This window comes from Antrostomus carolinensis, unplaced genomic scaffold, assembly GCF_000700745.2.
Source record: "Antrostomus carolinensis isolate BGI_N321 unplaced genomic scaffold, ASM70074v2 scaffold12392, whole genome shotgun sequence".
Taxonomy (NCBI): Eukaryota; Metazoa; Chordata; class Aves; order Caprimulgiformes; family Caprimulgidae; genus Antrostomus; species Antrostomus carolinensis.
In genome coordinates this window covers 1-21,889 of record NW_010301664.1, presented here as the reverse complement: position 1 = coordinate 21,889, position 21,889 = coordinate 1, and the positions used below count along the sequence as shown (strand labels likewise).

The window sequence follows — 21,889 nt, the reverse complement described above, 5'->3', positions numbered from 1 at the left end:
GAACATGATTTCCCATTATCAGAGCATACACTCAAACCAGAAAGCTCTCCTTTAATCTCTCAGCAGAGCTTATTTTAGCCTAGAGCTGTGTTTGGCGGGGTTGTTGTCTGGCTGTGTTTTGTTGTCAGGTAGGGAAGGGGCACGCTGGAGGAGTGCATAAAGCAGCAGGTGACTCAGCCTGGCTCCCGTGATTTGCACGCAGCTTTTTTTGTTTGAAGCACATAGGTGAAAATGGAGCAGAGAATGCCCCCCACTGCAGAAGTATGATTTATGGCAAAGGCTTTTGGAACAAGTAAAGCTCTAAATACAACTGTTTTTCCTTGAGGACTTTATACTTTTTGTCCTAATTTGACCTTTACGGGGATTGGTGACAGCTGCTCTTGACACACAGTGTCCTGACAAATGGGAGCTGTTGTTTTCACTGGTCTCACTGCCACTAACATAGATGCCACTCAAGACATTCCACATAGAACAATTTATATAAGATGAAGCACAGTTTTGTCTTGTGTTTACCATGTGGACTAAGAGTTCTGGCTTTGCTGCACAGCATCACACACTCATTATTTTATACTCGTGTTTCATAACAGAAATTTAGACTAAAGATGCTGCTCTTTCAAAATCAGCTTGCCTAACACTGACTGCCCTGGACCACGCTGTGTGATGTTTCTGGGGCGTTTGTAACAGCCTTTGCAGTTGCTTCCTGGGATGCAGGAGGTAATTCTTGCTCACGTTTGGTTTCTTGCCTAACACTGCAGTCTCCTTCATCTAGTCCTCACAGCAAAATGGGGCATAAGGAGCCATCCTTTGGGTAACTTGCATGTCAAAAATGTTTGCATCAGGAATTATCTCCTCATGTATTTACATTCCGCATACAGCCTCAGGAGACTTTTATACTTGGCTCCTTGATTCTGGCAGTAGAAAAGTAGTTGTCTTCTAAGAAATTCAGCGTAGTCTCATTTAATTGTTTTCTGTAAGAATCACAGTAGGATTGTTATTAGTTTGATCTGTAAATAGTCCGGTCAAAGACTCTGAAGATGTTTAAAAATATAAATGTGTTGTCCTGGTCTACCCTGTAGGAATTAGAACTGGTGGAGGATGTCTGGAGAGGGGAAGCACAGGACCTTCTTACCCAAATTGCACAGCTGCAGGAGGAGAATAAGCAACTGATGACAAACTTGTCACACAAAGACATTAATTTCACAGAAGAGGAGTTTCAGAAGCATGAAGGCAAGTTTGGTACTTCAAATTCAGTACTTGCTTTTGTTATAAAAAGCAATACTTTATAAAAAATATTTTGACTGGATACTCTGGGTTTTTTCCTATAGACTAATGCAGGTCTGGGTTTTGGGGGTTTGTGGGGTTTTTTTTACATTAATAGAAAATCTCTGCATACATTATGACACTGAAGACATGATAAAAGATGGGGGTAGGAGGGAAAGAAAAGCCTCATCAACTTTTTCTTTGTCTGAGAAGCATCTCTGAAAGTAGAGTCTAGCTTTATTTTTTCATCTATCACTTTTTTTTCTTAGTTTGCATTTTGCAAAAAACATTCTTAATCCCTCCCTATGTTTTCTGATACGAACTGAATAATCCATTCAGCGATGCTTATTTCACAGCATTATGCACAAAAATAAGTGCAAGTGTTGATCTATTCAAGATAACTGTTTGTAAAGCAGCAAATCAAGATTTCTTTGTCTGAATTGTGCCAGTCCACCATATGGAGATATTCCAGGAGAATATAATGATATTCTGCTAGGAGAGACTGTGTTTACTTGGTTTATCTGCCTTCAGAGTTCTCTTACTTGTTTGGGACATACAGCCAATTTAGAATAAGTGAAGAGATTTATAATCCAAGTGAGTGAGTGAATCCTAAAGAGTTGAAACAACCAGTTTGTGCACAACTGCTTTCTTGAGGCAGAATGAAGTTCAAGACATAAGGTTCTGACTTGCAAGTACAGGGAGATTTCACTGCAGCAACTGAAACAATTGCCATCCTCAGCTCACCCACAGCCCAGGGAACAGCTCTTTCCTAAGAGCAGGGGCAGATGAACAGACGTCTCTTTGCTCCACAGTTCATAACACATCATTTGAGGCTGCTGGATACTGAGTCCACTTCATGATACTTTGTTGGGATTTAAGCTGAGAAGTTGAAAAAAATGACTGTGCAGCTTTGGGGATGAGGCAGCCTTGAGCTGAGAGACGGGGCAGACAGCTGAGAATGGCAACAGCGTCACTCCAGCAGCAAAACCTGCTTGTGACGGTGAGTCAGTCTGCAAGTGAGTGGCTTTCTGAGCTATTTGCACATGGACAGGACTCTGGTCCACTGCTTCACATCACAGCTCCAACAGCTCCACTTCCATGGTATATTCTGATTGTCAGTAAAGTCATGGCTCCCTCAAAAGGTTAGTAACCTGTGTGTGGCGTGCAAAGTCACTGGCCAGTCTGAAAACCAGACCACACAGCTGAGCCATTGCAGATCACCAGTGAAGTATTAGGAACAAAGGGATATCCTTTTCCAGACACTGGAGGTTGGGATTAAATGGGAGTTTGCTGTAGGTGAATGAAACTTTGTCTAACCCTGCAGAAGTTGCACTTGCTTCCACCCAGAGGCCGAGTATGGCTCACTTGCCCTGGGGAGGAGTATAATGAAATCTTCAACAAGTAAAAATTGTTAAACCTCTCAAGATCAGCACTTTTTAAAAACAAACACAACACTTTCAACCTAGGAGTCAATTAATGGCAAAGAAGTAGCTCAACATCAGCCTTACAAACTCCATACACAATTTCAGAATGGCAGTGGTGAGTCACAGACCATGAAGACTATGACATCATGTTATAAAGAACCAACTTCCCCTTTGTTTTCTCTTCTTTTTCTTTCTTTTTTTTTTTTTCCTTCCAGTAGGTATCTAGCTCACTGCCACTCATGTGCTTGTATTTAAATATAGCCATACTCTTCACATGCAGCTAGCCAAGCAAATGCCTGGCATGCTTTTCATGTTATTTTTACTGTGTCTACCCAAGTATAATAACACAAACAAAACCCATAAACCCATGCCAGAGATCACATTCTGGGATCACCCATATTCTTTGGTAAAAAATCATCAGTTTAAGTCAAATCACATTAATTTACAGCAACCTCATCTTATTATTGGGACCTATTATATCAAACCCAACTGTTTTCCTTTTAGGAAATTTTGTCATTAATGAATGGGGATGGATTTATCTCAAATCACTTGTTTGGATAGTGTCAAAAAGCAGTCATGCTGCTTTTTTTCAGTCTCCATCATTGGATCTGATACATACAGAGTCTACTGAGGCAGGTTTTCAAGCTAAATACTTTGTTAGCTGGACTAACTTTGACCAGACTCCAGTCTTCACATCTCAGCATGATTTAGTACTGTGGTCATGTCTCCCCTTCACGGCTCGCCCCTGGGATTAACAGTTTGCTGCTTACTCACCAGACAGTTACAGGAGTTATTTTTAGCACAGGCAACAGGGGCCAGTGACTTGGGTGTGCAAGACTTTGAGATTAAATCTGTGCCAATTAATAGTCACATCAGAGTTCACTGAGCCCCACTTTAGCATAACGAAGGTGTTTGTGAGTAGAGGCAGATGCAATCCTACCTAAACACAAGTGTTCTGCAGAGGACACCTGCTGAGAGTCTGAGCAGAACAGGGTTCACATGAAAGGACATGTGACAAAATACAAAATACACAGGAGAGGTTAAAGATGGGTCTGCAACACCCATTAATGCTGCTCCTCCCAAGCTCAATCTTTGCAGTACTTGATAGCGCTGACTGATTGGAATATCCTAGTAATGTGCCACAAGCAAACCTGACCCAGTGTGTGTCAAACAGGACGAGCAGGCAGGGGAGCTGCTGTCTCAGACTGGCTGTGCTGATCGAGGTTGTGTGAACCTCTTGCACTAGGCTGCTGAGGAACCTACAGTTCCCTTTCAAAAGGGGAGGCAAACTTCTATGCTGAATATTTAGGTAGGAGTGTAGTGCCACAGGCCCTGGCTGGCACTTCGGCCTGTTGTGATAGATGTATCAACACAACAGTAAACAGGTCCCTAAACATAAATATAAAGATGTTTGAGGGTTTTTTTTCTGTTTCTTTTAATTCTTTCCCCTTTTTTTTCAGCTGCTTTCCTTTCTCTTGCTCAAACAACGCTGTGATCACAGCAATATTCACAGGAAGCTGCTCATAGGATGTGCCTAGGGAAGCCGGCTGGGTGTGCCATTTAAGATCTTGCAGATATTAGACTTTAAATCGTTTAAAGATAATTACTTTCCATTTAGGGCACTTAGTGATTTCCCTCTCCTCTTCCCCAGTGCCTGAGGAAATGGAAGTTGTGACTGTTTCACAAGCACTTCCCACCTTTCCTTTCCCCTCCTCCTGAAATAAAAAGGATAATGTAGTGATCTGTGCACACAATTGAAGTCACCACATGTTAGAGAGAAAAATGAGCACAGCGTGAGGAAAACCAGTCAGCACTGAAGTGGTACTTTATTCTTTAAATAGCACCTGCTATCTTGAGATCTCAAAGCATCTCACAAGTACATAGAATATAGCTGCACTCACTATTCCCAGCTCCTACTGGGGTGAAACTATCAGTCTAAAGTTTCACAGCAGTCCCTCTGTACTTCAAGGCAAAGTTTTGGATTATTATTATTTTTTTTTAAATACAGCTGATGTTTTAGGCTCCAGCCCTGAGACTGGCTGCAGAGGGTGGATCCAGGAACCTGTAGTGGGGTTGTGGATACAGTAGTGTATCAGAGCTGTTGTGATAGAAGAGTGTGGATCTTCTAGAAAAGTTAAGTAGCAGTATGTGCCAGTGTCTGCTTGTCCTCCCTGGTTGGTATGAGCTATAATCACAGCAAAGAATTAAAATTATCCTGCAAAGAACTAGAACCTAGAGCAGAGAGATGATAAGGACCAGGGTCCAGAAATAAAGCAAACAGACTTACCACAGAATTAAAAAAGATGAGAATGTAATACTAGAATGAGAACACCATGGCACTCAGCTGTTTTCTGGGGTTTGTCAGGAGCACGTCCTCTGAACCAAATTCCCAGCCAGCCATGATCACCAGTTCTTTTCCCAGCAGAACAGTTGCCTCTTCTCTGCTGTACCACAGCTCTGGTCCTTTAGCAATGAGGGATCAGAGCTGCTGTGCTCCCTGTTTGCCTGATTCTACAGATTATCACACAGATAACCAAGCTCCCTGGGGCACAGTGTGAACACTGATGTAAAACTACTGAGGCAGCAAGACATAGCAGTGTCACTCCATTGTCATAAATGTTTCTGAGGACTGTCAGTTCCTTTTTTAAGGAGTTTCTGTGCAGTGGCTTTATGGGGTGGATTGTGTCATCTGTGTTCCCTGTTACCCTTGAAGTAACCTTCAAAGCATCTTCCAACAGCTTTTCTGTAATTCTACCAGCAGGCAACTTCCACAGTCTTTACCTAAATATTTCTCACTGTTGTCAGTCTCAGCAGCTCCTGATTGTCCTTAGTTTATTTTCTGTGTTCTTTTTTTAACCAGGAATGTCAGAGAGAGAGCGGCAAGTCATGAAGAAGCTGAAGGAAGTGGTAGATAAACAGAGGGATGAAATCAGAGCAAAGGACCGCGAACTTGGACTTAAAAATGAGGATGTAGAGGCTGTAAGTGGCTCTCAGTCTTCCTAGTTCTCTTCTTTCTCACCCACGCTTCCATAGCCTGGTTTCAAGTTTTAAGTTAATGTAGAATTTATAAGCAATGCCAGATTATTAGTCCAGTGACTGAAGTGTCCAGCATAACTTTGGAGTGTCCAAAATGGTTAGGTAGTGTTCAGTGCAGACACACACCATCTGCTGCCTTCAGAAGGACCAGGCACACTTGGAACGTGACTGGAAACCAGTGTAACAAGAGAGGAGGAAGGGCAGGTTGTTTTGTTTGTTTCCTTAAAGACCTGACACCTCTCCCCTTTCATGGGAACAGGACAGGTAACTTTCTCTGGCTTCTTGAATCTCTCTCTGCTTTGACAGTGCAAACTTCCTCAGCACCCCAGTGCCTCACTCCACTCCACCCAGAGATCCCTGCGGTACATGAGCAGGTGACTCTCTGTTTTACGTGCTCTCTGCAGAGTTTGGCAGCAAGGACAGCACACACACACTCCCACACAGGGATGTGATGTGTCCTCTTTGCATAGGAAGGGGCCTGAGCCCAGCCCAGGTCACTTCCTTTTGCCAGCAGTGTCACTGAGAGGATAAGTGGCCCTGGGGACCACAGCACAAGAGTTTAAGGACTAAAGGGTTTAGTCTTAGATGAATTACAGACTCCACTGTGACTTTGGGAATCACATGATGTCTTGGTTCTTTCTGTGTCAGGAGGAATGACCTCCTTACCCATATTTTGCTTCCCATCCTTACGCTGCCTCATCTCCTTAGGCCATGGGACTTTTCTGGTGCTAGTGAGGGCCAGACCTAGATGATCTCTGTTCTACTCACAAGCTTCTGGCAGGCGCTGCGGCCTTTCAAATGGGAGCTGTCCACACAAGACCCCGCAGGTCACATCCTGCCTTATGAGAGAGACTAAGAGCTCAAAGCAAAGTACTTATAAATTGAATACTAAGGATTCCTCTATCTTGTCTTTGTCTCTTCTACTCTGGGTTAAGATTTGATTCGGAATCCCATAAGCCACCCTGTCCTTGAACTTTGTTTGAAACATAGTATCAGCAGTAATGGATTTGCTTTTAGGTGGAGAATTCCCTGTGCTAGGTGAAAAAATGTCTCTTTACTTTGGAAACCAATTAAGTTTTGGTGACTGCAACTGTAGTAGATAATTAGATATAAGAAAAAAATAATCTAGGGGTGAGGAGGAGGAGGAAGGGGGAGAATTTTCCAGATTCAATTCAACAGGAACCCACTACTTTTTCTTTAACATAATGTTTGGGACTTGGCTGTCATGGCTGATGGCTGAATGGATGCTGACCTATTGCATCAATGTTTTGCAGCTTCAGCAGCAACAGAACAGGTTAATGAAAATTAACCATGACCTGCGGCACCGGATCACTGTCGTTGAGGCTCAGGGGAAGGCGCTGATTGAGCAGAAGGTGGAGTTAGAAGCATATCTGCAAACCAAGGAGCAGGAGATGGGCACCCTGCGAGCAGAGCTGGGGAAACTGAGAGAAAAACTGCAGGGGGAGGACAGCCAAAATGGGGAGGAAGTAAAGGTAAGAGGCACTTTAAATCACTTTTTAAACAGCCTTTTAAAAAGCTTTGGACTTCATACCCAGTACCTCTTCTTTGGATAAATGTGATTGGTACACACTGGAGACAATGGTGGGACTCGAGGACAGCATCTTGTGTTCAGGTGTGACATACAGAGAGCAAGGTCACACACTGCCCTGTGACAGGAAATCCCTGTTAGGATGGATGATGTCCCAGTGGAACAAACCAGTTGCACAGGAGGCAGAGTGGCAGCACGGGTTAGCACTGGGATGTCTGCACTAGAGAACAGCTCTCCCCTTGGACTTGGCTGCCTGTTGTGCATCCTGGGGAGTGTAACCTTTGGGTCATGCACTAGGCTGCAGAATTTGCCAGATACCAGAACAAATCATGGCTTCAAAAGAGAATATTCTATTAAAAACATCAGTTTTTAGTCAGCAAAGCAATCCAAAATCTCTGGAGTGTCAGCGGTTAGTTTGTATTGGAGGCACATCGTGTTTTGGTAGTGCTGTATTAATTAGTATGTTTGGGTTCATTTTGTTTGTACACATCAACCCCTTCCCCTAAAGTAAACCAAACTGATCCCTTAACAGTCTGGGTTTTCCCAAAAGATAAACAGCTGACAAGTAGCTTAAGCCTTGGTGACTATGCAAATCTGTGAGCCCTGATGGGTGCCAAAGGTGCAATGCACAGTGATGGTGGTGGCATGTCAGTCACAGGAGAAAATAAATTGTGTCAGAAGGGGTCCCAGAGGCAATGCAGAGCTTGGCACACTTGGTCCTTGCAGTGCTTATGGCACTTCTGATCTGTCAGGACTAAGCTGGTCTTTTGCTACCAAATCAGCTTAAAAATATTTGAAGGGACTTCTTAGAGGAACCAACTTTGGCCTTATTTCTGCTTTTGCTTCCTATTAGAATTCATGCAGTGAAGTGTTACCATCACAAATGTTCACGAAAAGCAAACGTTACTGCTTGTGTACTCAAGTACTTGCAGGAAGAGGCAAAGTGACAATCTGCAAATGGAGTTGGTGCTGAGATCAGAGCAGTAGGAGCACAAACTTGAGGGGAGCTTCCCGAGGAAAAAATGCATCTCTGACCTGTGTCATCCCTTAGTCCTCTTTATGGTTCCTATTCTTTTTCTTTGTGCATATAACACGTGCTGTATTTCCCTCTCCTAATGCTGCTCTTAGAAGAGTATAAAACAGGACAATGGGTATCATGATGTGAAAGAACTTAGAGGAGCATTATCATATCGAGTTGTTTGGCTGGATGTGTTGGTAGAAGCTCCAGTACCAAGGGGCTTTGTAAATGCCTGACAGACTGCAGCAGAGAGTGAAACATCCAGTTCACTTGTAGCAGGCAGGAATATACATCAAAACGCAGAGGCAAAGGCTGATGGGGTACTCTGGTCCCCCCAGGAATCTGACAGCCAGCATTGTGTTACCATGTCACTGCTGAATTGGGCAAGTGCTGTATTAATAATGAAAAGGATGATTTCATTGCTGTGAATTCAGCCAGGACACCCAGCTCTGTAAACGGGGCTGTGGAGCCCAGGCCTGGAGCCAGCAGGAGTGAAAGTATCCTCAGTCTCTGGAGAGAAAGGATGTATTCTTTATCTCTCTCTCACTCATCAGTTCCGTGGATGTGGCGCCTCTTCTAATTAGAGCCATTCCCCGCTCCGTGCCGGGACGATGGTGAGACAGGAATTGCATTGGCAAGCACAAAGCTGGAATAGCTGCACACTCTGGAATGGACATTGCTTGTTGGCTTCAGTCAAGTACATCTGCATTGGCTACAGGCTGTTCAGTCTTTGCTGATTTGAGCAAAATCTAGCAAAAATAGCAGATTTGGGCAAAGGTGTGGGGCAAATCCTCAGCTCTGTGCAGCCAGTGAGTGGAACAACAGTAGAGGACCTGAACGATGGTCTTGTGTGTGCTGTGTTGGTACAGACCACGTTTTCACAAGCACTCAGGGACACATAGTTCTGTGCAAGCGATGGAGTTTACCTAGGTGACAGGAAGTGGCCTCACAGGCCTGGGAATCCAACCATGTGCCTAGAGTGGAATTTCTGTCTTCTTGGGAGCCACAGAAACTGGGTGGTAGGAGACAGAATTCCTCCAAGCTTCCCGTGAACCCTTCTCAGAGGAAGAGACAAGGGCACACGTGTATAAATGCCTCATCTGCAGTTTTCTTCCACTTTGTAGCTAGATCCTGGTGCTAACACCAATCCTGCTTTTTTAATAAAGGCATTAAGGGGCTATAAACTTAAATCTCCACTTCATATCTTTTTCTGTGTTTCTCTTAAAAGAGGATTTAATATTGCTGAAAGGAAGAGATTGGGAACTAGACTGATAAATACTTTATAAACTTCTCAGACATGCACTCACGTGGTGAATGTAAAGCCTGTGTTTCACTTCCTAGACAGAACCAAACAATGATGACTGCCTCTCAGAGTCAGAAAAGATGGCACTGGACTTAAAAGATCCGAATCGTCCAAGATTCACCTTGCAGGAGCTCCGGGATGTCCTTCATGAGAGGAATGAATTGAAATCTAAAGTATTTTTACTTCAAGAGGAGCTTTTATATTACAAAAGGTAGGTTAGATCTCTCCTGTTGCAGGCTATACACAGAGGAGCCATAGGGCAGATCTAGAAACAATAAATATGCTCTTAAATAGTGTCCAAGAAGCTTAAATATCTGCAAAGGCTTAGAGATGGTGAGCATACAGCTTTAGTTTGAATCTGATTCCCCAAAATTGGGAAAAACTATGTCCTTCCTTAATTCCCAGGTCCCCCCTGAATCTTAAAAAGATTACAAACATTGAATACTTTTGAGCTTCAAAAATGAGGATAAAAGTGGGTCTAAAATGACAATTCTAGAACTTGTATTCAGTGTATTCCTCTTCTCCCTGTCACAATGGGAATAAAATACTGAAAGGAGACCCAGTTCTAAGTGCTGTTCCTTGGTTGACAGGAAAATCTCCCATTGATTTCAGTGAGCTTGGAACAGATCTTTTTGCATTTCTTCACCAACAGGACTACCTCAGATTTAATTTTAGAACTTAAAGTGCTTCCGTGGCTTGGGAGGAGAACATTAAGTATCTTTTCTTTCTTTCAAGTGAGGAAACAGAAGAAGAAACTAGATCCCCTCAACCTACACCCATAATTCAGTCAAAACCTGCAACTCAGCCTGAATCTGGAATCAAACGACTGTAAGTAGCGTATTTTCTAGAGATACTGGATATACTCTGCAAATATTAAATGTTTCTTAAGGGCAGGACAATTTTAAAGAATTTAAAAATTAAAATGAACACATCCCTACTCTATATGGGAAAGATATTGAAGGAGCACTTGACAGATATAATGAAACAGCAGTTGGTGTTGGGAAAACTTTTGCCTAGTTCTGGCTCAACTTTCAGTCTCAGGTGATTTCCTGTGGTACCTTTTGCTCCCCACGTGCAGGCAGCAGTAGGGAGTCCAACTCCATGTCCTTGTGTTTCTGGGCCAGACCAGAGTGCCCAAGAAGCTCGCTCCAGTTCGAATGTTTTCTCCTCAAGTACACTATCCAGGCTAACCAAGAGAGCATGTGTTGTAATGTTTTATTATAGCTGATATGAGCTGGTGAGCTCTTAAACACAGACACCTGATCTTCCTAGAGAATTTTCTTGTCTGGGCTACATAGTCATACTCCAAAGGGAGGTGCTAGTAACTGTGGTCTTATCCAGAGCACTGCTCAGCCTCTCCTGTGTGCCCAGAACTGAAGTCATGGCCAGATCTATGTGCAAGGATTGTAGGAACAAAGCTCCTGTTCAAGTGCAGTTCCCAGTTCCTTAACACACAGATCCTGAAACCACTGGTCCCCAGGTCATCCTCAGAAGAGTGTTGTTCACAAGTAAAACCAGCAGCAGGTGGGCATGGAGAGCAAGGTTTCCCCATGACCTTGCTGTGCCTGTTTCCCTGTTGCCTTAAGCCTTTAGACCCCGACTTGCACTATGTGTGCAGCACAAAACCCTTTTGTTTGCTGAACAAATTCACTGCTGGAGAGGATGCCAGCTCTCTTGGCTGTAAAGAACCCCACCTTCTTCTGGTGAAGTATTTAATGTTGCTGTCTGAAACCCTAAGCTTACTGTCAGAGGTGTGCATTTACTAGTGTATCACTTAATTATAAAATCACAGTGTTAGCCAATCCATTTGTCTGTTGAAAGTCCCTCCCTGTATATTTATTTATAACAAGTCTTTGGATTTTTGTGATACTGCAAACTTAATTTTTATAACTGCATAAATGATTTTGGAACAGTCATTTGTTTCCACATAAAAAGCTCTTCCCTCCTGTCCCCATGTCCATAACCTTCAGTCCTTGTTTAATAACAGCAGCAGCCCTGTGAGTTCCATGGGAAGATCTGGACTGATCCAAAACACCATAAAGTCAGGAGGGCACTTTTGATTATTTTCAGTAGTATTTCACAAGATCTCCACTGTAAAGCTTCTCTTTTCTTTTAAATTTATTTTAGTACTTTTTAAAGCTTATCCTGTTGGGGAGGGTGGTTTCAGCTTACGCAGTTTGTGTTGATTGCAGTTTCCACACTTGATTTATGAAGCAAAGGCAGCATAAAAATGTAAACAGATGTTGTAAGGCAGAGCACATGCTGACGAGGTATTAGCTTTGACTCTGCCTTCTGCGTACAGGAGTAAGTGACACAGGGAGCCATGGCAGGAGGCACAGAAGTGTTTTCAACCACTTCTCTCAGCACTTTCTTCCTCTCAGTTAGTTTATCAGTGAAAACCTGTTGTGCATCAGACCATTCAATCAATGCACATTTTCAGACACCTGTCTAACCTTTTTGTTTCTCAGATTCTGTGTTAAATTCGTATAACTAAAACTGAACAAAATAAAACTTAAAATCATGTTGGTTTGGCCCCTTTCAGAAAAGGCAGGAGTCCTCATCTGCCAGGCAGTGGAGCCACATATTAAACCTGCTGTTAAGATGAAGTTACTTTCTTTAGCTGCCATGCTCTGTCCCCAGGTTTCTTTCTGCTCTCTCTTCATTTAACCATCACATTAAATAAGGGAAGACAAAGCTGTCCTGAAGGACGGTAATAGCTTTCAGGTTTGTCTTATTCTTGCAGCCTGTCTGGATGGGATTTGTCTAGTGTGGGTTTATTTTCTCTCCCCTCTCCTCTCTGTGTGTTGGCAAGAGTGTGCTTGTAGATGGGTTTTAATAAGACAGGAAATTTAATTGCTGTGAAGAACAAAGAACAAAGTGTAGCGTCTGTTCTCTCCTGTTACAACACCCCTCCTGCCCCACAGGAGGTACCTGGGGTACCCCACTGGCACATCAACTCTCCATACCCAATGATGTGAGGAAAACTTGCAATGCTGATATCTGTGTGCAGAGTACTTTTATGAATGGAAGTGGGTTGCTTTTCCCTCCGTTTCAGACTTTTCCTCCTGATTAAACAAAAAAGTAAAGTACAAAACTAGGAGACACTGTCGCTGCCCTCTCAAGAGAAGTTTTACTCTTGCCTGTGTAATGTGCCCTTTCCTTTGACCACGCGGCATCTCAATGAATGAAATGTGTGTATACATAGCCTGGGCCATCTACGGTGTGCTCAGGTGATTGTGTGCTGCATCCCCATAAAGAAAGGAAAACAGAAGTTACAAAAAATCAACATTTTTTCCCTCCCAGGGTTTGCACATTTAGGGCAGAAATCTTGAGTTCTGATCTCAAAACTGCTTGACTTCGACATTTGTCTCTGCCACATCACATGCCAGAGTTTTGATGGAATAATGTAAGCAGGAGGCTTTACTGAGGAAGAAAAGCACAAGGATTAAAAATGCTCCCTCTGTTTGGAGCAGAAAACGCCCTTTTGTTTTCTCGTTAAGGATCCGTGCTTGTTTGTCACTGATGTAATGCCTGAACCAGCCACAAGTTTTCTTCCTGTTCTTGCAGCCTACAAAAGCTGATGTGTCTGTCTCATTTCTGCAGCTAACGGACCGTGCCACAGTGCATAAAAATAGAAGTTGTAGCTACTGCTAATGATACAACAATGTTTGCTTGTTTGTTTTCATTTTGAATCTAAGAATAGCAGTTAGAGTGACTGTGTTGGGGAGAGCTGCTGTTTGGTCACAAGTGAAATGTCTCTTTCTGATTTCAACTTAATCTTTAATTGACATTAGTCCACAGTTCAAAAAAATATTTGGCACAAGGGAGAACCTCTGAGGAGAATCCTTAGAAAAACAGAGGGTGTTCCAGGTATGGATGCAGGTGTGTTGGCAGGTTTGTGTGGGGCTGGCTGGGCACAGAGCACCTGGCCAGCGTGCTCTCTCAACCTCTAAGTTGCATGTATTTGTATAATGCGTAGTAAAAGTGCCAAACTCTTACAAAGAAGCAGTCTTGCTGCTAGCCAGCTAGAAAGTGTTTCTGCTAGAGTAGCTGCAAGGTTTCAAATAAGTATTTAGCTGCCTGCAGTTGGCATCTTTCTGCATGTGAAGCAACGCAGGTTCTTTTGGAGCAGATACACAGGCCCTTTAACCGAGTAGCTTGCCTAGGAGGTTAAGATTTCACCTGCCATACTGGTTTTTAACTTGAAACTGTCAACTGTAACGTTTGTAAAATCTTTAACTGTAATGCTGGTCCTGTCTAACTCTGTTTTCCGTGCAAATACCCGGTAGTCACAGCAGAGTCCTGCTCTGTATTTCTTAACATACACCTTCATCCTTCATTTCATTATGTATGTGCCTGTTTGTTTCTTGGGAAGAACAATGTGCACTCTGCTCTGCATTGCTAGAGGTGGTAATACCTTGATGAAATCCAACCCAGATTGCAGGCTGCCTCACAACAGAAAAGTGGTATCTTTTAGAAATTCAAAAGCAATTTAAACTGTTTCAATGACTGCTTTTTCTAAATAAGAGTTTTTCACTGAGGAGAGCTGTCTTGGGTGATGCAGATCCACCTCTCCCTGTAACATGTCCTGTGTGATAATTCAGAGTAACCCCGTGTATCATGTTTGCCTCTTTTCTTTTTAATGGAATGCTTTTTCTTTCCTTTGCTCCAGTCTTACCTCTTCTGTGTCTGTACTTTCCTGACCAGGATCTTTACAGCCATAATGCCCATGGTAGCAGCTGGATTGATTCCAGACGATCCCACATTGCAGCCAATAAGAAGACTTGTGTCCCTTGTAGGAATTTTTTTTTTTCAAATGTTTGGTACCGTGGTTTCCTTTTGCATGACCCTGTGTTAACATACACTCACTGCTGGTTACATTCTCATCGGCTGCCTGTGGGATCACAGAAGAACAAAGTGCCAATCAGAATGACCAGTCAGTACACAACTGATCCTAGTCCTCCATGCTCATCCTCAATATTGACATTTTATCACCTTTTGCCTTAATGTTACCATGCTAAACCAGTTGTTATTCCTTAGAAAATTGTTGCAATATGCAATTTTAACCAGCAGCTGTTAATTTTGCTTACTAAGCGTGCCTATTCACAATTCACACCAGTGCTTTTGAAGAAACCCGTGTCATTCTAATGACTTGTTACAAATCAGTTTGTTAGATTTACAGAATGTAATGGCTGATATCTACATTAATTTCCAGTGTTAATTATAGGCTGTTGTTTCCATGTCTTTCTATCTATGCACTGTATATTTTGTCTCTAATTATGTATTTTGGAATAGAGTCTACACTCTCTATAATCAATTCTATCATCCTATTCTTGGCTGTCCCTGGAAGACATACAGATAATTGCTAATGCAAACTCTCTTTGCATTAGAACTGCTGCTTTAGTGATCTTTACATTTACAGCAGCGACACAATATTTAAATTCCTTTCCTCTCCACACAGATGTGCTTTTCCAAACATCCTCCATGAGAGTTTTCTAGGCATAATAACAACTTTTGTTGTTTCAGAAGGGATTAAAAAAGCCTAACCCTTCTGCTTCGTGTAGAGATTTTTATGAACATATTTTTCTCTTACTTAATTTCATGATAAAGTGAAAAATTACTGATCTTTGACATTTGAAACTTACTGCAAAAATACAGTGGTCCTTTGTGTGGCCTTCAAGATCCTAAGCCTGACCATGCAGGAGCAAACATGCTCAGCAGAAAGCCTTCTGTTATCAGCTGGAATTGGATCTGGCCCTGAAAAGACATAGCATATGTGTGTGAATTTATGAGCTCCTGTGATGATGGTGGTAGAAGAGTATGAGGCTAATTAAGTGCAAAAGACTTATTTCACTATTAAGGTTGCACATCTGAAGACAGGAAATGCAAAAGTTCAGGTCCTGCTAGCAACATTAGTTATCGGGCATTGCACTTGTGTAGCTTTTTTAAAATCACTTTCCAGTCAAGAAATAATTATTAATATTCTTAATAATTATCATCATGCTTACCTACACATATGATAGGATATTTTTTCAGGCAAGCTGACACTCAAATACAGCCTCCTATGTGACTAGAGACATAGAAGGCAGAACTCCCTGCTCTGCTCAAGGCGGCTTGGACGGTTGGGATCACGGTACTGAGGGAAGACTCAAGGGAGTGTGAGTGGAGGAAGAACGCTGAGGACAGTGGGGCGTGGACGTAGGGTCAGGTTCATGCCCTGACAAATATTCCAACACCTGGCAAAGCTCAGTTTCTATTTGCATAGTCTCTTACTGTAGAAGCATTTAGCAGTTCCTGTCCTGGATCAGAACTGCATTATCCTTGGTACTGTGCAAGCAAAACAGTATTTACCTCCTAAAGTGCTCCTTTAAAAGCAAAAGGGTAAGCAGCCAACTCCAACCTTTGGTAGCTGGAACCACAACTTTTGCATTTCTCAGGAAACCTAAACACTGCACTAACACCTCTTGTACTGAACTCATGCTGAACATTGAATTTGCCTAATCAAGTAACTTCATCCTATACAAACAAGACAATACTAAGGCTTTTTCCAACTCTATTTTTTTAGCTCTGTTGTCAGCTGGCAATTGGTTGTTGTATTAAATGGCTGTTGGTTCACGTACGTCATTATCTTAGAGCACCCGAGCTGTGTGACAGGAAATGACGTGCACGCTCGTGTGCATTTCTTCAGAGCCTTCATCCTGCAACTCTTGTGCACAATACGTGCATTTATTCATTTATTTTTGCAGGAATCAAGTCTATGTATCAAAATCTGTACATTTGATAAAAATGTGGAGGCTTGTTTTCTTATTTTATGAATGTCCCTGCTGACACCCTGAAAAACATTCTCTATTTCTGCTTTATGGTAAATGATACAGATTTAATGCCAAAGATACCACTTTACTTATGCCAAGAAACTAACGTGTATTGTGTTGCTTCTTTACCTCAGGGCTGGGGAAGGGGGATTATACATCTAAAATGATACCTGCACCTTGTAGAGTCAACAGCATTTAGAGCTTATTTGAAGCTTCCATAGCCAAACCGCTTGAGATTGCAATGACTTCATCTCTAATAACATTTTGACATGCACTCCCATCAGGCTTCACTGCCTTGATTTTTGCAGATGCAAACAGATTTTTTTGCTCTGTGTTTTGTTGTGCTGTGCATCGTGTCGGGTGTTTGAAGTGTTTTTAAGATGCTAAACAGTCTTCTTTCTTTTCCCTCCCCTCCTTTACTCCTCCCATCCTGGAAGGTTTAGTTTCTTCTCTCGCGATAAGAAACGTATGCAGGCATCACAGAAAAATGTCCACTTCCAGGATACTTTTGGAGAATGGTCAAATTCAAATAAAGATGACTCCTACACCGAACAAGGACAAGAAGCCCTGCAGCACCTGTGACTAACACCTTGAGGTGTTCAGTTGACCGCTGTAGATCTCGACAGTCTAGTAACAAGAAGCTTCTGTAAACAAATCCGGCAGCTCATCACTTTTCTTTGCCTTGCACACCTCGGTGGTTGTGTGTCAGATGTACTCTTCAAAAGGGATCCCTCACTGTTTACTTGGTGACTGTTTGCTGAAAACAAAATCCAAGCTTTGTAGGAACAGTCACTGATACCCTGAAGGACATCGAAGCTTCTAGATGACTTGTTTTGTGCTGAATAACAAGTCTATGGTCTTGTTCATGCATTAACTACAGTAACACAAGCTTCTTTAAACCAAAAAAGAAAAGGACCTGTGCCATTATTAGAAGTTTGTTTGCAGTGTACAATATCTAGTGGCAAAGACTCTTTTACCCTGTTTGTTAACACTATCAGTTGTTTGCTTTTTATTTCTGTAAGAATTTTTTCAAGAGGGATACGACAGCTGGCCACTCTCTGTGACAGGTCATAGCGCTGCCGTGTCCTGTCCAGTTCAGTTGGCATCTGCATTTCGCAGCGTAACCACTTGGAAATCCACCTGATACACATTGATAAACTGGAGTAGCCTTGTGAGGGATAGTAAGTGTACATCTCCCTTGCTGCTTATAGTGCCTAAAGCATGAAGAAAGTGATGTATGAGGTGAGTGTGCCTTGCATTTTGCCATGAGTTCTGCGGTATTAATGGAAAACAGATTGCTTACGTGGAGGAATTCTAACACTTGAATTTTTTCCTTCTTACCAGGGATTTCCCCCAGAGTAGCAGAGAGCTGCTCTAAAGGAATTAGGTCTCTTTCCCACAGACAGGTTTTTAATTAAGTCACACTCCACTTCTCTGTCTAGATAAGACTGCCTGACTTCAGAGTGAAAGACATCCTCAACTAGCTGACACAAACCATCTGCACTGACCTAGAGATGGTGTTTCCTGTGACCAGTCTGAACACTACTTGGGCAGAGCAGATGAGTTCTGTATGTGCAGGCTGTGGTTGATGTTTGGGCAGCCTGCAGTTACAGGCGCTTAACTTGCCACAAAAGCCCAGCACAGCTGAACTGCCAGGAGGTGGGATTGAGATCCGCTTTGCCGTTGAGCTTGTGAGACCCCTGGGTCTGACTGAGGTTGTACCTACAAAACCCATGACACTAAAGCCCCACGTGGTGTAACTGTTGTGTAGAGTTCGGTGTCAGCGTGCACCCTGCCTCTGCACCACACACTTCACCTCACTGGGTGGGAGAGGGCGAGCACATCCATGGCTCCATGTGAGGGAGGTGCTGAGGCTGTTCTGGGGACTTGGCTGCTTGCTGGGAGAGTCTGTGCTGGAGCACGGTGCTGCTGGTGAGGAGGATCTCGTTAGCACACAAGGCTGTAAGCAACTTCTGCACGTGTAGGTGAGTGGAAGGGGCTGTGAGCTGCTAGAAATAATGCTCAGCTGGAGTAAAGCTCCAACTACTCCAGGTACTGACTGCAGGAGGAAGTCTGGAAGGACTCCTAGATGAGAGCCAGGCAGAGGTTTTAGTGCAGGCCACTTGTTTTTAATGCAGGGCAATCTAAGACTCTGTGGATTCTTTAATGTCCCTAACCCCCCGGTAGTGAAACTGCACCAGGAAGCCATTCTTTGCAACGGTGGGCTGAGTGCTGCTCTGCTCCTGGCTGTGCTCCACTTTGAACACAGACCTTCTGCGTCTTCTCGGTATAGAAAGTGTTTACTGTGCCTCCCTGGTGTCACTGCAGCTCGGGGCAGGGGGGACATGTGGCCTTATATGAAAGACATCTGCATTTGAAATAGCGACAGTAGTGTCTGATGTCAGTAGGAGGCAGATACACTTTTGCCTGGTTACGTTTTGGTAACATATCTTTAAGTTTTACGCTTAAAAGCGGTATCCATAAAACAGCAGCACTTCCCCTTGTGTGAAAAGCAATTCTGAAATGGGGGAAGAGTGTCCTAATTGAATGATACTTAAGTTGCTAAGATCTCATTTCCATATTAGAAAACAAAAATACACTACAGTTATATCAGGCAATTAAAATAAACCATGAACGATGCCTGTGGAGTCTCTCCCTACCACAGTTTACAGTCGTTCAGCACATTTAGAAGAGACGCGGTGATCAGAAACAATGCAAGAATGCAGCAGATGCACGGCCTGAGTAAGCACATCATCACTTCTGACATCAGCTGAGAGCAATGAGCTGGGATAACTGAAATACACAGACCGAACTGTTTTTCCCCAGCACCTAAGCTGGTGTATTACAAAGGAAATCTCCAGCCTAGTGCATGTAAAGCTCGTCCCGCACGCCAGAGCCCCACGCCCCATTGTCGGGTCAGATCTGCAGCCGATCCCAACCAGGGCACGAAGCAATACAGCCTCCCCCCACTCCTCTCTGCAGCCCATTACCTCAAAAATCTAATTAGTTCCCCCTGACCTGCCAGTATTAACCACTTTGCTCCTCGTTCTCATGCTAGAGATGCTGAGTTTATACACTCCAAGCGCCATCGGCATGTAGGGAAGAGTATGGAAAGGTTGGAAGATCTGTCATGTATTGTTTCTGAATATTCAAGTAAAATCTGCTTTTAGAGAAGGGGCCAGGGTGTTGTCAGGTAAGGGGCGTAATAATCCTGTCTGCATTACGCAGGATCACTGACTTTTTTTGGGTTGGTTTTTTTTTGTTTGTTTGTTTGTTTTTTTTCAGTTGGGCAGTAAATCATTTTAACAGTTTAATAAATATTTCTGGAAAACAAGTATTTCTGCAAGACTTGTGTCTTTTTGTTTTGTTTTGTTTTGTGGAAGGTTAATATCATCTCTTCTTTGGGATGCAGCATACAGGTCTGTCTTATTTTCCCTCAAAAAGGCTCATATAATTCTTCATGGAAATAAAGCCTCAGCCTGGGCAAGGTTTAGGGTAAGGCCACTCAGAAGCTGCTGAAATACAGTTTAAAATACATTAGCAAATATTTAGGAACTGTGTATGATGAGAAAGGATGCAGCAGAGCCTTTTCTAGAAAGCACTGTAAGCTCCTCAGCAGATGTGTGTCTGTATCTATACATCCTGGCTCTGACAAAGATGCTTTGCCCTGTTTTCCCCAATTTGGCCACGAGCAGCAGCAAGCCCCATTTCCAGAACGAGATGTAAACCCTGGGCAGGCAGGACTTCACTCACAGAGAGGAGAGGACAGAGACGGTGCAGCTGCAACCACATTTACTCATTACCACATTTACACATTTACCACCCTTCAGTGATTGTCCATAGACTGATCAGCAACACGAGGTGTTTTCTGACCTGCTCACTGCTCTGTAGTGCACATTCCTCTGATAAAAGGGAATGACATCCTCCCATGATGGAAAAAAACCCAAAGATTTCTTATTACATGCTTCTCTCCCACCTCAGAGAACAATTAAGGACATAGTACTACTAAAGATCTCACCTGTCCCAGTGCCTTCAAGAAAATAAAGTCACTTCCCATCGGCTTCTGGTTGGGGCCACATTTTTCAAAAGCTTATGTATTTCACTACTATTTCCTCAGCAAGTGACTATTTCATAAAGGGCACCTGTCTCACTGAGTGAGCGTGGACATCTGGCACATGAGTAATTAAATACAGAGCTCTCTCATGAACCCTAATCCAGACAGTTGGGCATCAAACAAGGTGTGTGCTCAGCTTCAGTGCAACGCCCACACACATGGTGCCTTCCTTATAGAATTCACTGGTTCAGAAACATAAATACAAAAGTTTATTTCCTCTGGAGAACAATTTGACACGTATCTTAATGGCATTAGAAACCAAACGGAACCGCAGAGAGCTTCTAGCAGGCCAGAGTCACGGGTGCAAGACAGCAACAGCACAGCTCCTTGTCCAGGGAACACTGCTCGCAGCCCCAAGCTGAGGGCAACTCCTGCAACGTCGTGGATGTCAGAGCTGACACCGTACCCCAGTGACAAGGCACAGTCACCTAGTGATGCTTATCATCATCTCTTTGTTTCTTGGTATCTCTCTCCCTGCTCCGGTCTCTATCCCTGTCCTTCCTGTCTCTGTCCTTCCTCTCCCTCCCTCTGCTCCTCTCCTCTTTGGAGTCCCTCTCTCTCTCACTTTCACCCCACGCCCGCTCCCTTTCTGGCCATCGCTTCTCTCTGCTCCTTTCATGGTCTCGGTCCCTTGTTCTCCAGTCCCTTGTTCCTTCACGAGACCAGTTTCTTTTCTCTGCTGATCCTTCTGCATAGAAATCATTTTTCATGTTTGGTAAATTGATGGGCTTTCGGAAAGGTCTGTCCCGCCCTCCAAACCGGAGCTGCCCGGATTCTTTTTTGCCTCCAAAACCACCTCCAAGCCTCCGAGGAATCCATCCTTTGAGAGTTCTTTCCAGTTCAAAGTCTACAAAGATCTCGTGTTGATCAATAACCAGCCTGTTGGCATCTCTGTGGGCCTTCAAGAGAGCACGCTCCTCTTTGTACTCAATAAAGGCGTAACCCTTGGAAAATCCTGTGACCAGGTCTCGAACCAGACGGATCTTTCTGATGTCTCCATACCGGGAAAAGACCTCCTTTAACTTCTCTTCTGTTGTCTGAAGATTGAGCCTTGCTACGAACAGGGTGAGGTGAGGATCTCCTGTAACCCCCTTGTTGGGTTCATAGCGTGCCAGCATCGCCCTCCATACGGCGCGGTCGTGGGGCTCCTCGTCTGTCCCATCGATGCTCCCGGCTTTGAGGGGGTCGTACTCCTTCGCTATGGGGGCCCAGTCATTCATTGTCTAGTGCCAAAAAAACACACATCGCACATGCACAGGTACTTTAGGAGGCGCAGGCAGCACGTTCAGCAATTGTTGGTGACTATTTTTCATCCAAAAATCCCCCAAAAGTTGGACAAATGTCAATAAACTGGCTGTTGTTTTGAGTTCACC

The 21,889-nt window shown here is 43.4% G+C and overlaps 2 protein-coding genes across 2 annotated transcripts; one reads left to right on the top strand and one right to left on the bottom strand.

The window, feature by feature from the left end:
- The first annotated feature begins 1,082 nt into the window (after positions 1-1,082).
- Positions 1,083-17,309, top strand: RILPL1 (Rab interacting lysosomal protein like 1). Its single transcript, XM_010163552.2, has 6 exons — positions 1,083-1,227; positions 5,545-5,663; positions 6,995-7,213; positions 9,629-9,801; positions 10,326-10,418; positions 16,840-17,309. The coding sequence occupies exons 1-6, from the start codon at positions 1,167-1,169 to the stop codon at positions 16,982-16,984; spliced, it is 810 nt and encodes a 269-aa protein (XP_010161854.2). The 5' UTR covers positions 1,083-1,166; the 3' UTR covers positions 16,985-17,309.
- A 3,611-nt stretch (positions 17,310-20,920) lies between these two features.
- SNRNP35 (small nuclear ribonucleoprotein U11/U12 subunit 35) lies at positions 20,921-21,803 on the bottom strand. Its single transcript, XM_010163551.1, has one exon. The coding sequence runs from the start codon at positions 21,734-21,736 to the stop codon at positions 20,945-20,947; it is 792 nt and encodes a 263-aa protein (XP_010161853.1). The 5' UTR covers positions 21,737-21,803; the 3' UTR covers positions 20,921-20,944.
- Between the last annotated feature and the right edge of the window lie 86 nt (positions 21,804-21,889).